General features: G+C 43.5%; 1 protein-coding gene across 1 annotated transcript in view; it reads left to right on the top strand.

The window, feature by feature from the left end:
• The window catches only part of FBXL20 (F-box and leucine rich repeat protein 20), a 154,284-nt gene extending 146,532 nt beyond the window's left edge, over positions 1 to 7,752 (top strand). The window contains 3 exon segments of the mRNA XM_017879022.1: positions 2,445 to 2,501; positions 3,511 to 3,723; positions 6,769 to 7,752. Coding sequence (XP_017734511.1) covers positions 2,445 to 2,501; positions 3,511 to 3,723; positions 6,769 to 6,876 — 378 coding nt within the window. The 3' untranslated portion in view covers positions 6,877 to 7,752.
• The last annotated feature ends 8,520 nt before the right edge of the window (positions 7,753 to 16,272 follow it).

Below are 16,272 nucleotides of genomic sequence, written 5' to 3'. Positions count from 1 at the left end.
CTGGGATTACAGGCATGAGCCACCATGCCCGGCCGTAAAAGCCACTTTCTAAAAAATTACTTGTTTTATAGGCACTACTTAACAGCTATTAGTTCTTACTAAACTAAAACCTGTTCACATCCATTTATCTTATACATGCCTGAGTGTCCTCTATGTCCTTCCAGTGTTATTCCTTCTGAACAGACATGCCTGCCTGCTTGCCCACCCCTTTTCTCTACCAGTTTTTAGCCCCTGTGAAGCTATGTGTACTAGAAAATAATAAACTCAGAGTTGGAGAAGAATTTGAAAAGAAGTGCTGATTTACTTTCAGTCCTAACATAACCATGAAAACTGTTCTTCCTACCTGAATGTTCATAGTTAACCCAGATTCCAGCAGTGCCTGGCTGCCACCCTTGGGAAAATAACCTGTTATCAATACTGAGTAGTGGCATGCTTTATTAAAAATTTTAGAATGTTCCCACATTAATTTTTTTCATAGAGCACTATCTTCTGATTCCTTACTCTGATGATTCTAAGGAGATAGAACAAAGTCCAGCAAGTCGACGTTCTGGGGGACAGATTTTTTTAGAGACAGGGCCTTGCTGTTCTTGCTGTTATCGCTCAGACTGTTTTTTTTCTTGCTGTTATCGCTCAGACTGTTTTGTTTTGTTTTTTGCAGCGTGGGGTGGGGAGGACAGAGTCTCACTCTGTCGCCCAGGCTGGAGTGCAGTGGCTCAGTCTTAGCTCACTGCAACCTCCACTTCCCCAGGTTCAAGCAATTCTCCTGCCTCAGCCTCCCAAGTAGCTGGGATTATAGGTGCCCACCACCACGCCCAGCTAGTTTTTGTATTTTAGTAGAGACAGGGTTTCAACATGTTGTCCAGGCTGGTCTCAAACTCCTGACCTCGGGTGATCCACCGGCCTCAGCCTCCCAAAGTGCTGGGATTATAAGCGTGAACTACCATGTCTGGCCCTGCTCAGACTGGTTTTGAACTTCTAACCTCAAGCAGTCCTCCTGCCTCAGCCTCCCTAGCAGTTGGGACTATAGGCACAAGCCACCACAACTAGCTACTAAGGGGACAGATTTTGATTCATTTAAAAAATAAAACAGATTTTGAATAGAGCTGTCTAAAGATGAAGACTAGAGATGACTAGATGTGTTCAAATGTAGCCTGAGTGGATTCTCATAGAACAGGTTCAGGTAGCCGATGGGATTTAAACCGAAAGATTCTGTTATTTGATGATTGATTATTAAATGTTTGGACTAGAAATGTAGTCAAGAATGAGGTATGGGGGCTGGGCATGGTGGGTCACTCCTGTAATCCCAGCACGTTGGGAGGCCTAGGCGGGTGTATTACCTGAGGCCAGGAGTTCGAGACCAGCCTGGCCAATGTGGCAAACCCCCATCTCTACTAAAAATACGCCGGGCACGGTAGCTCACACCTGTAGTCCTAGCACTTTGGGAGGCCGAAGTAGGTGGATCACCTGAAGTCAGGAGTTCAAGATCAGCCTGGCCAACATGATGAAACCCCGTCTCTACTAAAAATTCAAAAATTAGCTGGGCATGGTAGCACATGCCTGTAATCCCAGCTACTTGGGAGGCTGAGGCAGGAGAATCGCTTGAACCCAGGAGGCGGAGGTTGCAGTAAGCCGAGATTGTGCCACCACACTCCAGCCTGGACAACAGAGCGAGACTCCATCTCAAAAAATTAAAAAGAACTAGCCTGTGATCTCAGCCACTCAGGAGACTGAGGCACAAGAATCACTTGAACCCGGGAGGTGGAGGTTGCAGTGAGCCGAGATCATGCCACTGTACTCCAGCCTGAGCGACAGAGACTCTCTCAAAAAAAAAAAAAAAAAAAAAATGAGGTAGGGGCTGCTGTATACAGTGGCTCATACCTGTGATCTCAACACTTTGTGAGGCATGGCAGGAGGATTGCTTGAGCCCAAAAGTTGAAGACCAGTCTGGGTAGCATAACAAGACCCTGTTTCTGCCCAAGAAAAAGTTTTAAATGTCTTGGGCATGGTGGTGCGCACCTGTCGTTCCAGCCATTCAGGAGGCTGAAGCCGGAAGATAGCTTGACCCTGGGAGGTTGAGGCTGCAGTGAGCTGTGATCGCACATGGTGGCCTTTAGAGCTTCGGGAGGTTGAGGTGGGAGGATTGCTTGAGCTCAGGAATTCAAGAGCAGCCTGGGCAACATAGGGAAACCCTGTCTCTACAAAAAAAAAAAAAATGTAATTTAAAAAATTAGGCCTGGAGGCTTGTACCTGTTGGCCCAGCTACTCAGGGGGCTGAGGTGGGAAGAGTGTTTGAGGCCAGGAGTTTTAGGCTGCAGTGAGCTATAGTTGCACCACTGCACTCTAGCTTGGGCAACAGAGCAAGACTAAAAGAAAAAACAAGAATCAGTTATGACTCAGGATTGTATTTGGATAATACCTAAAATCAACATGTGTATTTCTTTCAGATAACAGATAGCACATTAATCCAACTTTCTATACACTGTCCTCGACTTCAAGTATTGGTGAGTTTGACTTTGAAAATTTTATGTGTTTACTGGGTTTAATCAAACGCCAGTGCTACAGTACAAGAACCCAGCTCTTAGTGTCTGGCTACCATTTTAGGAAAGGATGCTTCTCCAAATTGCCAGCTTACTGAGAACCAAAGGAGTACCTGAGTGAAGTAGGAAACAGATAAGAACTGAAAAAGTTAAATGCTTTCTCTATCAATGCTTGAGGACTGAAAACTGCCTTGGAACCTATGAGTTCTCTTTTGCAGATAACTTATACTCCAACCTGAATGATGTTTAAATTCTAGAGATCCAGGGGATGAGATGGCCCAAAATACAATTTGCTTCACCTTAAGATCAAATGTTACTGGTCTTAATGTTGTTTATCTTAAGAACCAATCAAAGCTTTACTAAGGGGAGTTCTGCTCCTACTTTCAGTGACACTAGAGGAAGGCATTCTGGGTGACTGTTCTATATCCAGGCTCATTTTTGGTGTTTGGTGGCACAGTACTATCCAAAATTGGGTCAAGATTTCTGAGTTTCCCAGGATCAGGGATTTAATAAATATTGATGAAGAGATGATGTGATGAGATGATCACACCTGACAGCTGTAAAAATCTTCAGCTAATTAATTGTTGGGGCATGTTTCTGAACCAGATATTCAATATTTAGTTCAAATTCCAGAAAACAGTGTGCATGAAAAGCTTGATTCCCATTTATCCCTGTAGAGAAGAAAAGTGTTAATTTGCAGAAGGGGTAATTTTTAAGGCTGTCTTAGTTTGTTTATGAACTAGTTCATAGTCATTACATGAATTTATAAAATATATTTAGAATCACACACCAAAATATCAATCACTGATTGCCAAAAGCATAACCCCACTTTCTCCAGTTTTTTTAATTTCACCACTTGGATCTAGTGCCAGCTCCATATTCATCAAAATCAAACCGAAATGTTTCCTTTCCAATTTACACAAGCCTAGCCAGAAGATATTTCAACATCCTTCCTTGCTCTGTTTGGCTGCAGAGTCTGTCTCACTGTGAGCTGATCACAGATGATGGAATTCGTCACCTGGGGAATGGGGCCTGCGCCCATGACCAGCTGGAGGTGATTGAGCTGGACAACTGCCCACTAATCACAGATGCGTCCCTGGAGCACTTGAAGAGCTGTCACAGCCTTGAGCGGATAGAACTCTATGACTGCCAGCAAATCACACGGGCTGGAATCAAGAGACTCAGGGTAAAAATGGCTACATAACTCTCCAGCTCTAGTGTTCTCAGCACTTTCTTCTCTTTTCTTTTTTTCTTTTTTCAAATTTAGGTTCCTATGATTTTTATATTTACTTGAACATTTAACAAGGGGAAAAAAAAAGTGCAAACCTAAGGATAGATAGTTTTCCCTCTGGTTCCAGAGATGGAAATTTAGGAGGAAAAGACCCACTGAAGAGAAGAAAAGCAGGTCTCCTCCCAGCAGAGTCTCTCTAATAATGTCTAGGGATTAATAACATTCCCAGATTGAAGAAAGAAAAAAAAAAAGCACGTGCCACATTTTGTTCTGAAGGAAAGAAAGGAATAACAGAGAAAGTGTTTGGTTAAATGGGATTTAAGAATTTAATTTGTAATTGTGTTTCACATTAAGCCCTTTTCCTGGGATTCATATTTTTTAAGACAACAAGTAAAGTAGACATAGATTTTTACCTTTTCTGTCTTTCTTTTAAGAGATGGGATCTCACTCTGTTGCCCAGACAGGAGTGCAGTGGCACCTTCTTGGCACACTGCAACCTCGAACTCCTGGGCTTAAATGATCCTCCCACCTCAGGCTGCCCAGTAGCTAGGACTACAGGCACACACCACCACACCTAGCTAATTTAATGAAAAACTTGTGGGTTTTTTTTCATTTTTTAAGACAGAGTCTCCTCTGTCACCCAGGCTGGAGTACAGTGGCTCGATCTTGGCTCACTGCAACCTCTGTCTCCCAGCCTCAAGCCGTCCTGCCACTCCAGCCTCCCAACAGCTGAGACTACAGGCGCGTGCTATCACGCCAGCCTGATTTTTTGTATTTTTGGTAGAGACAGCATTTTACTATGTTGACCAGGCTGGTTTCAAACTCCTGAGCTCAAGCAATCTGCCTGCGTTGGCCTTCCAAAGTAGTGGGATTATAGGTGTGAGCCACCATGCCCACCCTTAAAAAACTATTTTGTAGAGACAAGGTCTTACTCTGTTTGTTTCCCAGGCTGGTCTCGAATTCCTGGCCTCAAGCGATCCTCCCACCTCAGCCTCCCAAAGTTCTCAGATTACAGGTGTGAGTCACTGTGCCGGGCCGAGATTTTTACCTTTGCTTTTGGCCCTATCCACCATAATAGAGAGACCCAGGTATAGCCAAATAACTAGAAAAAGAAGTTTTTTGTTTTTCGGTTTTTTTTGAGACGGAGTTTCACTCTGTTGCCCATGCTGGAGTGCAGTGGCGCGATCTCGGCTCACTGCCTGTTCTACCTCCCGGGTTCGCACCATTCTCCTGCCTCAGCCTCCCAAGTAGCTGGGACTACAGGCACCTGCCACCACGCCCTGCTACTTTTTTTTTGTATTTTTAGTAGAGACGGGGTTTCACCGTGTTAGCCAGAATGGTCTCAATCTCCTGACCTCATGATCCGCCCACCTCAGCCTCCCAAAGTGCTGGGATTACAGGCATGAGCCACCACGCCCAGCCGAAAAAGAAGTTTTAAAAAGCTGGATGAATCTGTGTGTTAGATTGTTCTGCTCAACAGATGTTTATTGGAACATCTGCTTCACACCTGTTGTAGGAAAGACAGTGTGCTTATTCAGGCCCTTAATACCAACCTCTAGGCCAGTTGCGGTGGCTCACACCTATAATCCCAGCACTTTGGGAAGCTGAGGCAGGAGGATCACCTGAGGTCAGGAGTTAGAGACTAGCCTGGTCAACATGGCAAGACCCCATCTCTACTAAAAATACAAAAATTAGCTGAGCTTGGTGGCAGGTGCCTGTAATCCCAGCTGCTTAGGAGGCTGAGGCAGGAGAATCGCTTGAACCAGGAGGCGGAGGTTGCAGTGAGCTGAGATCGCACCATTGCACTCCAGCCTGGTCAACAAGATGAAACTCCATCTCAAAAAAAATACCAACCTCTAAAAAAATGCATGTTGGCCATATGGCCTTGAGCAAATAAAAGAGTACCAAACCTTGAGTTCCAAGTGACCTCAGTTCCTCTTCCCCTCTTCAGACATAGAGGACTGTGAGCATAATTGCACTGGGGGAGGCCTTACAACCATTTTTTTTCTTCACCAAAGAGAGCAAGAGCCACAGGTCAACTAGAGCCTCTTACGTGCCTACTTGTATTAGGGTTCCTAGACTGCCTGGCTGTCAGGAAGCTCTTCCATCTCCCAATCCTCGGGCGGACCAGTTGAGGTCAGGAGTTCGAGATCAGCCTGGCCAACATGGTGAAACCCCGTCTCTACTAAATATACAAAAATTAGCCTGGCGTGGCGGTGTGCACCTGTAATCCCAGCTACTCAGAGGCTGAGGCAGGAGAATCGCTTGAGCCTGGGATGTGGAGGTTTCAGTGAGCCAAGATCGCACCACTGCACTCCAGCCTGGCTGGGCAATAGAGTGAGACTCTGTCTCAAAAAAAAATAACAAAAACACAAACAAAAACTCAGTGTAGCTTCTTTCAGCTGTGAAAATCCAACTGGAAATCCTTTTTTGGAGAAGATAAGAAATTAATATGATGTCTTTCCTCAGTTTTTTTTTTTTTTAAGACAGAGTCTCACTTTGTCACCCAGGCTGGAGCACAGTGGCATGATCTCCGCTCACTGCAAGCTTCGCCTCCCGGGTTCATGCCATTCTCCTGCCTCAGCCTTCTGAGTAGCTGGGACTACAGGCACCAGCCACCACTCCTGGCTAATTTTTTTGTATTTTTAGTAGAGACGGGGTTTCACCATGTTAGCCTGGATGGTCTTGATCTCCCGACCTCGTGATCCACCCACCTCAGCTTCCCAAAGTGCTGGGATTACAGGCATGAGCCACCACGCCCGGCCCTCAGTTTTATTATTACACAAACAGGTATCAAAGTTATATGAGTTGTTCTGGTCATTTAGAACAACCTAGGATGGAACAAAGTAGAACCCAGGCCCTCTAACATCCTGACCAATGCTCAGCCTTTGTCCTGGTTTCTTGTGCATTGAGCCCCTCGGTAGTTTTTCTGAGAAGCAACATTGCTCTTTCTGTTTAAGCCCTCTCTCTTAAACATTTAATGTTTCTGTCTTGTTTCAGACCCATTTACCCAATATTAAAGTCCACGCCTACTTCGCACCTGTCACTCCACCCCCATCAGTAGGGGGCAGCAGACAGCGCTTCTGCAGATGCTGCATCATCCTATGACAATGGAGGTGGTCAACCTTGGCGAACTGAGTATTTAATGACACTTCTAGAGCTACCGTGGAGTCTCTCCAGTGGAAGCGACCCCAGTGTTCTGGGCAAGGGTTACAAAGTGAGGGAGGGCAGTGCCCAGATCCCCAGAGCCACACATACATATACATACACAACCTTACCCCTATCCACTCTAGCTTTGTGACCATGGGACTAAAGTTTGTGATGGCTTTATCAAGTAGATTGGTAAAATTTAACCATTCCTTTTGAGGTGCCCAGAAGAAAATCATAGGCCAAGATAGAGGGAGGGGCATTTCAGCAAACCCAGCATTAATGCTACTGTGGTTTTTAAATTTATGTCTAGGGGTTTCTTTGGGGATTTTGGAACAGCATCTGCTGTCCTCTGGGGTCAAGAAAAGCATGGAAAGACAATATATGATGTACCCAGGGACCAGAAAGAAAATTTCTTCACATCTTAGAAATGGTAGACATTCATTGTGACTACAGAGCTTCTATGCTTCCTTGTTTCTATACCAACATGCTGAGCATGCTCACAAAGAAGGCTCATCCATTCCTCCTGTGTTTTAGTATTTGGCCCAGAGGTTTCCTAAATGGTTGCATTGAAATCGCTGTGGTCCAAATGTAATTCTTACACACTCAAATTGTCACTGTCTGTAGCACACTTGTGCACCTGTCTTCCGTTCTCTGTTGCTCCCCCCTCCACACACTCTTGCTCAGTCTGTCACCTGTTCAGTCTGCTTACTCACTCAATTGTTACCCTTTTGCTGTTGTCGTGTTTACAGTTTGCATTTTGAATGATTAGTTGGGATTACCAAACATTTTTTTAAAATATATTATCAATAAATATTTTTTTAATTCTAAATTTTACCATTAGGGGACCCTGCCTGAATCTTTGCCAATCTGAAAGGAAACTATAATGAAAGCAAGAAAAGTTATGAGAAGAAATTGACTATTTTGATGAAAACAGATGCTGCCTTTTCGTTTCTATTTTATCTTCTGATATATGATAATTCGCATGGTATCCCCAATATTCCCCTATACATTTTCCTTCTGTCAGACTCCACCAACTTTAAAGAAAGAGATGTATTATTAAGAAAGAGTGGAAATGATAAATCACAAAACAGAGCCTGAAAGTCCCCACCACCCAAGTTCATACATTAATGATTAATGTTGTTATATATTTACTGAAATCTAAGAGTGATCAGTGGCATCTCTGACCTATGAGGCTGTTTTAACAGGAATGCCACTAGAGGAGCTGTCTTTTTCTTTTCCCCCATTTCTGCTTTTCAGGGATACAAGAATGGCTCTATAACAGCTGGTCAATTGTATGTCAGTGGTAATGGATTCATATCTAGTGTTGGCACCCCAAAGGGCCAGAACCTTCCCATAACCTGTCAGTCATCTCTCTTTTCTGCCTCAGTCTTTTTTTTTTTTTTTTTGAGACGGGTTCTCACTCTTGCCCAGAATGGAGTGCAGTGGTGCAATCTCGGCTCTCCGCAACTTCCACCTCCCAGGCTCAAGCGATTCTCCTGCCTCAGCCTCCCGAGTAGCTGGAATTACAGGCACGTGCCACTACTGCCTGGCTAATTTTTGTATTTTTAGTAGAGATAGGGTTTCACATGTTGGCCAGCCTGGTCTTGAACTCCTGACCTCAAATGATCCACCTGCCTCAGCCTCACAAAGCGCTGGGACTACAGGTGTGAGCCACCATGCCCAGCTCTGCTCCAGACTTCTGAATGAAGTATGAATGTAGCCAGATGAAGCATTGAGGCAGCTGAAAGAGAACACTGAGAGGAAGTAGTAGGGGATTTAGTGTCTCTGCTCAGCCTGGGCACTAGAACTGAGGGAGGAATTTAGTGTCCAGGACTCAGAGTCCAAGAAGCAGCACCCTCTGTCCCCCCAAAAAGTCAGACGATAAAGGAAGTAAAATGAGTTTTTAAAGCATGAGAAGTAAATTTCTAAACCCCAAGATTAGAAACCCAGTGCGATTTTTGGTAGGGCGATTTTGAGGGGGGGTCCTTTAAGACATTAATGTGCAGTCCATCATAATATTAATCTTCTATGTGATCCAGACTATTAAAAGACTTGTTTTATTTATTTTATTTATTTATTTATTTTATTTTATTTTTTTAGAGATAGGGTCTTGCTATCTTGCCCAGCCTGGAATCAAACTCCTGGGCTCAAGCCTTCCTCCCACCTCAGCCTCCCAAGTAGCTGGGACTACAGGTGTGTGCCACTGTACCCAGCTTAAGAGGCTTGTTTTAATGCTGCAGTTGCTGATTGTACCAGCATATATAAGAATAAAGTCTGATTTATCCATTGATTTAGAAGGCAATTGGATGAAAGGGTATTAGAAGTCTATACTATCCATCAATATTTATCATATTAAATTTATTTTAAATCCTGTTTGATTGTGCCCCTTTAAAAGTGCAAATTACTTTTTATTCATTCCCCTTTCCGCTTATTCTCTTTCAGATTACCTTATAACGAATATAGTTTTTGACGTGAAACTCACTTTCTTGGCTATACCCCTACATGTACAAATACATATGTGCATGCACACATACTTCCAGATGTGGTTGATAATATTCAGATCTCTAGGTTACTCATTCAAACAAAACTAAAGGAGAGAACTATTTAGGAGCCATTTGCTTTAAAGTTTAAGGTGTTCTGTTGTTGTTTTAGTGCCTGTACAAATTGTCCATAAAACCCAGATTGATTGGTGAGTGTGGATTTGAGATGCCTAAGTTGAGGCTATTAAGGTACTTCTTTACTTAAAAGATAAGTTTAAAAGACCCTATTCATCAGTTCATGACGATCTTGGAAATGCTGTTTCTCTACTCGAAGGGTATACCCACAGGCAGGTCCATGGGGAATTGCTCTGGTATCCCTGCTATTAAAGCAAAATTCCAGCCTGTTTGTGCCGAGGACAGAGTCAAGTGAGAGAGAATGAAGACTCGGGTGTGCAGCACTGGCTTGTATGTTGTCAGGCAGAAGCCTTGTTTCTTTCTCAAGAAAACTTCAGGCCCATCAGGCTTGGAAGGAAATACATTTTCTTATTCTGATTTGCAGCCTATACCAGCTGATGAATATGGTAGGACTTTGAGAACACAGAGCATGGTAAGTTTTGGTCAGGTGGAAAGGAGCCTGACATCTGAACATAATGCTTCCTCTGTTAACATCTGGGATACTTTTGAAAATTCAGTAAGGCTTAATGTAGGAAAATTCTTTACAGGAAAACTAATTGATCTGTTTGTCTAACTTCATAGCCACTCCAAAATAGACCTTTTTTAATGAAAAAAAAAAAAAAAAAAAAAAAAGAAAAAAAAAAAGTGAACAGAGAGAAGAGATTTGGGGGGGTAAGTTAGAAGGTACCCGCAAAGCTACTGCCATAAACCTACAGGTGGGCAAGGAGGAATTACTGTAGTGTCCCTGGAGAAAGTTCTTGAACATCCAAATCATCTCTTTTCTAAGCAGCTTTTCCCCTAATCTCATACCTTACATCTTCCAGCATCAGTTGCTACATCAATGTCTTTTCATCCTTTTCATCAGCCTCACTGAGCTGACTGCAGCTTATTTTTGCACTGATCTCCACCATTTCCTTTCCACACCCATCCTTTCCCTCTATTTAAAGCCTCCATCTCACCCTCAATAATGCTGCTGATTTACTCTCAGATGTCTCCAGTCTAGCTTCCTTTTTGAATCCTCCTCCTACTCCAGGGGCTTTCATGGGCAGCGTTAAGTTCAGTAACTGTCAGGTGGCTCAGGCCATTTTTCACTGGGTGGTCTTTGGTGTTTGCATACTGAATTTGAATTGAGTTTAAAAGCAAACTGTTGGATATAAGGAAGAAAGGGATATGGCCTTAGCCCTTTTTCCAATATTTGGAATACGAAAGCATATTGTGCTTTGTGTAAAAAATGTTTTCTTCTCCTATTCTGCTCTTATCTTTACTGAAGGTAAAAGTATTCCTTGACCCGGGCGCGGTGGCTCAAGCCTGTAATCCCAGCACTTTGGGAGGCCGAGACGGGCGGATCACAAGGTCAGGAGTTCGAGACCATCCTGGCTAACACGGAGAAACCCCGTCTCTACTAAAAAATACAAAAGCTAGCCGGGCGAGGTGGCGGGCGCCTGTAGTCCCAGCTACTCGGGAGGCTGAGGCAGGAGAATGGCGTAAACCCGGGAGGCGGAGCTTGCAGTGAGCTGAGATCCGGCCACTGCACTCCAGCCCGGGCGACAGCGAGACTCGGTCTCAAAAAAAAAAAAATATTCCTTGAGTAGCTTTTGCAAATTTCCAGTTTGATTTCCACATTCATTAAGTTGATTTAGCAGACATGTAGGTCAGAAGTTTCACATATCTTGTATCAAACATTTTATAGGGAAACCTAGTAAATTTATGATGCTTTATTTTGGGCTTTCCAGACTATCAGAGTTATTCAATATAGCCATAATGTTTCAGTAGCGACATTCTTTTATTTCTTCTAATTGCCTTATAAAATTCATTGTTACGGCCCGGCATGTTTGCTTATGCCTGTAATCCTAGCACTTTGAGAGGCCGAGGTGGGTGGATCACAAGGTCAGGAGTTCAAGAACAGCCTGGCCAAGATGGTGAAACGCTGTCTCTACTAAAAATGCAAAAACTAGCCAGGTGTGGTGGCAGGTGCCTGTAATCCCAGCTACTCAGGAGGCTCAGGGAGGTGGAGGTTGCGGTGAGCCGAGATCGCGCCACTGCACTCCAGCCTGGGTGACAGAGCAAGACTATGTCTCAAAAAAAAAAAAAAAAAAGAAAAAAAATGCATTGTTACTAGTTTGATAGCACAGTAATGCCATGGGGGACTAAACAAAATATGTGATGAAACCTCTCTTAGTTTGAAGTTGTTAGAAAGTGTGAGAGTGTCACTGGAAAGAAGAGAGTGGCTTCCTGCCTGCTTGTTGAGTCAGCATGTCCTTAGGTGACTGTGTTGTTAGAAGAGCACTCATGGGTCATGGTTGACCCTTGGCCGTTTTCTGTTTATTGTGCTGAAAGTCACAGACTGCTCATGCCAGTTGCTACCAGGGAGAGGAGGGATTTAAAGGAAATTGCTCTATTTTTCCTTTTTCCTCCTTATGTATATGATTTAAGGGTAGGCTTTTATCCTGGTTGTATCTTCTGGCTGACAGACTCTCTTCAATCATATGTTTGAGCTCTGAATCATTTTACAAAAAGATTGCCTATCTGCCGGCCAGTCCTAGAATCTTTAGCCACCTCAAACCCAGGCTCTGTGAATTAGCCAAGTCCTGTTTGAGAAGAAATGTAGGATGTTTGGTTGGAGTTCTTGAGACAGAACTTCTCTCCCCTTTAATGGTATTGGATCAAAGAATTCTAAAGCAGTAAAAGGATAATGGGGAAAAATGGAGTCCCAGCCTTTCCTTGCCTTTATTTCTATCGGTTTTTTTGTTTGTTTGTTTGTTTTTTGAGATGGAGTCTCACTCTGTCACCCAGGCTGGAATGCCGTGGCATAATCTCGGTTCATTGCAACCTCTGCCTCCCAGGTTCAAGTGGTTCTTCTGTCTCAGCCTCCCAAGAAGCTGGGATTACAGGTGCCCACCACCACGCCCAGCTCATGTTTGTATTTTTCGTAGAGATGGGGTTTTGCCATGTTGGCCAGGCTAGTCTTGAACTTTTGACCTCAAGTGGTCCATCTGCCTCGGCCTCCCAAAGTGCTGGGATTACAGGTTTGAACCACTGCACCTGGCCAATTTCTATCATAAATTTTAAATGTACGATTGGTAGATACGGAGAGCTGTATAAAACCGTATCAGTAGGGTATAATTAGCCCAGGTAGCTTAGGAATAAAATTGGGTTGTATCCAAGTGCCCTAACTTTGACATTGATTCTCCAGCAAAGAACATAGGTTACTAACCTTGCCTTCTCACTTGGGATAAACTTTTTTTTTTTTTTTTTTTTTTTTGAGGCGGAGTTTTGCTCGTTACCCAGGCTGGAGTGCAATAGTGAGATCTCAGCTCACCGCAACCTCCGCCTCTTGGGTTCAAGCGGTAATCCTCCCTTAGCCTGCCGAGTAGCTGGGATTACAGGCATGTGCCACCACGCCCAGCTAATTTTGTATTTTTAGTAGAGACGGGGTTTCACCATGGTGGTCAGGCTGGTCTCGAACTCCCAACCTCAGGTGATCTGCCCACCTCAGCCTCCCAACGTGCTAGGATTACAGGCCTGAACCACTGTGCCCGGCCCAGGATAAACATTCTACCCGCCTGAAAGTACCATAAGAGGCAAGTGAGCTTCTCACATGATGGGCTTCTGCAGCTTCCCCCTCAGGTCACATCTACCTGTTGCATCAATTCAGTGTCTCTGAAACCTTTTGATCTTTAGGAAGGTCAGTACATAACCTCTCAGGTGAAGCTGAGTTGATCTTTGGAGTCCAAGAGAGTTAATTTTCAGAAGAAAAAGAATTAGGGCAAACTCCCCTGTGGGATGTTAAGAGAAAGTCCATATGCCCTTCTTCCATCTCTGCCTCATGTTTTTAAATAAATGCTTGTGAAATTCAGTTTATAGAGGTTGAGTCTCAGTGCTTCCTCAGCCAGGGTGGTTTATTGCTCTTTTACGAAGAACAATGAACAAGCAAAATCCTATCAATAGTCCTTTCTGTTTTGTGTTTTATAGTCTTATTTTGAAGAATCGGCATGGGAAAATGATAGACGAGGTTCAAATAAAGCAGATAATTAGCTCTGGAATTGGGGTACTTTGCCTCAGGTACAGCATCTGTCCTGAATACATAGTGATGGCTGCGTCACACATGGGTACGTTTTCCTTTCCTCTCTGATGAACTCCACCCCTTTTTACTGGCAAAGAGGTCTCCTACTTTCTACACACTTAACCAATCAAACAGATGGGTTTTGGCACCACCGAAAGAACCACAAGTGCACCCCAGCTGCATCTGGGCATAGTTATGGTACTAGGACTGGAGAGATGAGCAGCAAATGACAGTCCTCACCCTAGGAAGAGATGGGAGAAGAGAGGTATCCAGATACATTTACCTTTTCTCTTCTGCCATGCCCCAAGAACCAAGGATCATTTCTGAAGTGATGTCTTTTTTGTTAAATTGAAAGAAAATTTTGCAGCCAGGCATGGTGGCTCACGCCTGTAATCCCAGCACTTTGGGAGGCCAAAGCAGGAGGATCACAAGGTGTCGGGAGTTCGAGAACAGCCTCGCCAACATGGTGAAACCCCGTCTCTACTGAAAGTACAAAATCCCAGCTACTTGGGAGACTGAGGCAAGAGAATCCCTTGAACCTGGGAGGCGGACATTGCAGTGAGCCGAGATCACGCCACTGCACTCCAGCCTGGGCAACAGAGCGAGACTCCATCTCACAAAAAAGAAAAAGAAAAGAAAACTTTGCTTCACTAAGTTTCTCTTGCCATTATCTCATTAATTCAGATCTGTACTACATTGCTGCTCACACACATATGTGTTTCTTACCTTAACCTAAACCTTCTCAGCCCTTGAAGTCATTATTCTACTCTTTTTTTTTTTTTCTTTTCCTTTTTTATGGCACTAGAGAATGAAAACCTAAGGTCTTAGAAAATCTTAACTTGAAAAGTCTCTAACTGGCATGATTTGATTAATTACTTTTTTCCCCTGTGGACAAATAATTTTCTTTTCTAGTGCTATATAATAGATTTTTAATAAGTGAAACCTTTGCTGTTGCTTTCCTGGGTTTACATTAGTTTTTTCCTTCCCTTAAGAATAATTTATCTGTGCTTCTCTGATGACTATTAATTTCTAATAGTGCAGGAAGGGATGAGCTTTTGATTTCTTCTCACTCCCGTCCTCACCCTACTTCCAAATTACACACTAACTTCTAACTCTCATAGCCTGTTGGCACATATACAAGATCCATGAGACCGTGCTCTTCAGAAGCGACCCACGTCCTTTCTCACCATGCTGTGGCTCCACTACCCACTCCAAAGGGTGACTTCTTAATTTGTCACCCTTTGACAAGAGGAGGAGAGTGGAGAGTGGCCTTCTTAATTTTGCATTTCTTAATTTTGTTTTTCTCTGTTCCTGCTTTATGACTTGGCCTTCAGATGCTTCCTACTCTGGCCTCCTCCTTTTTTCTCCCAGGAATTGTTTCCAGGTAACCTGCTGTGTGCATTTCTCAGCTGCTCTGCTCACCTTTGCCCACCTTCCAGTGACTCTGAGAGCACAGATCTGAATAATGTGGCCTGTGCAGAGTTCAGAGAACTGTGAGGACTACCCATGCCTGTCAGACTCTGCTCAGGGACAGAGATGGATGGGTAAATGGTGCTGTTGGAGACATTTTTATCTTCAAACCAGGCTCTGTTTCATCCCTGCACCCCCCACCCCCACTCACTCCCCTGAGCGGGTAAAATGCAGAGGTGGTTGACCGCAGGATCTGATCCCCTCCTTCCCAAGCCGTAGGGCCTACCCTGGAGTGCTGCAGTGTGTGAGAGCTGCTGCTTGCTTGTTTCTCCACCAGGCCTGCTCCAAATGCTTAGCCAATCTCTGGAGCCGACACGGTTGCCTACAGGGTGACTTAGCACTAGGTTCCATTAGCTCTCCAAGTGACTGTTCCTACCCAGTACTTTTGGCGCTTGAGGATGGGGGGAGGGGGGTTATTTAAAATAAATAAAAACCGAGGTGGCAGTAGAGGATTCCTTTTGCTTTAAAATCTTTTGGACAAAAAAAAAAAAAAAAAAAAAAAAAAAAAAAAAGTTTTTTTATATATAAAAATATATAAAGTAAATTGTTATGTAACTATTATTGTTTCCTGTATGTTCTAATTTTGTTTTATGATGTAATTAAAGAAAGTAAGCTGTGAAGACTTCTCATTTTCCTGTGGAAATAGCCTGACTTGGAGCAGTGATTCTTAACTTCCTTGAACCCTAGAACTACTCCTGAGGCTGAATGAAGGGACTTCTTTTTGGCATCCTCACGTTTTTAAATAATCTTTAATGCCTTTATTTAATACTCATTTATTTACTCATTTAATAACCTCCATTTAATACTTTTTTAACAGCCATTATTTAATATCCTGAGCTTCACTTGTCCTCAAGAAACACGGAAGACATAATGTAAATGAGTTGCCTTAGTTAATTTGATGGATGAAATTCAACCCAAGTCCTTTCTCTCTGAAGAGCATTCATTGCCCTTACCTTGACTATGAAGGAGTGAAGATGGAGTAGTGTAATGGTTAAACACATAAGCTCAAAAGTCAGACTGCCTGAGGTTAAACCTATGCCATTTATCCTGTATGACCTCAGCCAATTAACCCCCCTTTCTCAGTTCTCCATTGGTAAGATGGGGATAACAGTATCTACTTTATAGAGTTGTAAAGATTAAATGAGAAAATGGTACATAGTAAACACT

Source organism: Rhinopithecus bieti, unplaced genomic scaffold, assembly GCF_001698545.2.
Source record: "Rhinopithecus bieti isolate Rb0 unplaced genomic scaffold, ASM169854v2 scaffold_10685, whole genome shotgun sequence".
In the NCBI taxonomy this organism is placed as follows: domain Eukaryota; kingdom Metazoa; phylum Chordata; class Mammalia; order Primates; family Cercopithecidae; genus Rhinopithecus; species Rhinopithecus bieti.
This window is presented reverse-complemented; position numbering and strand designations above follow the sequence as displayed.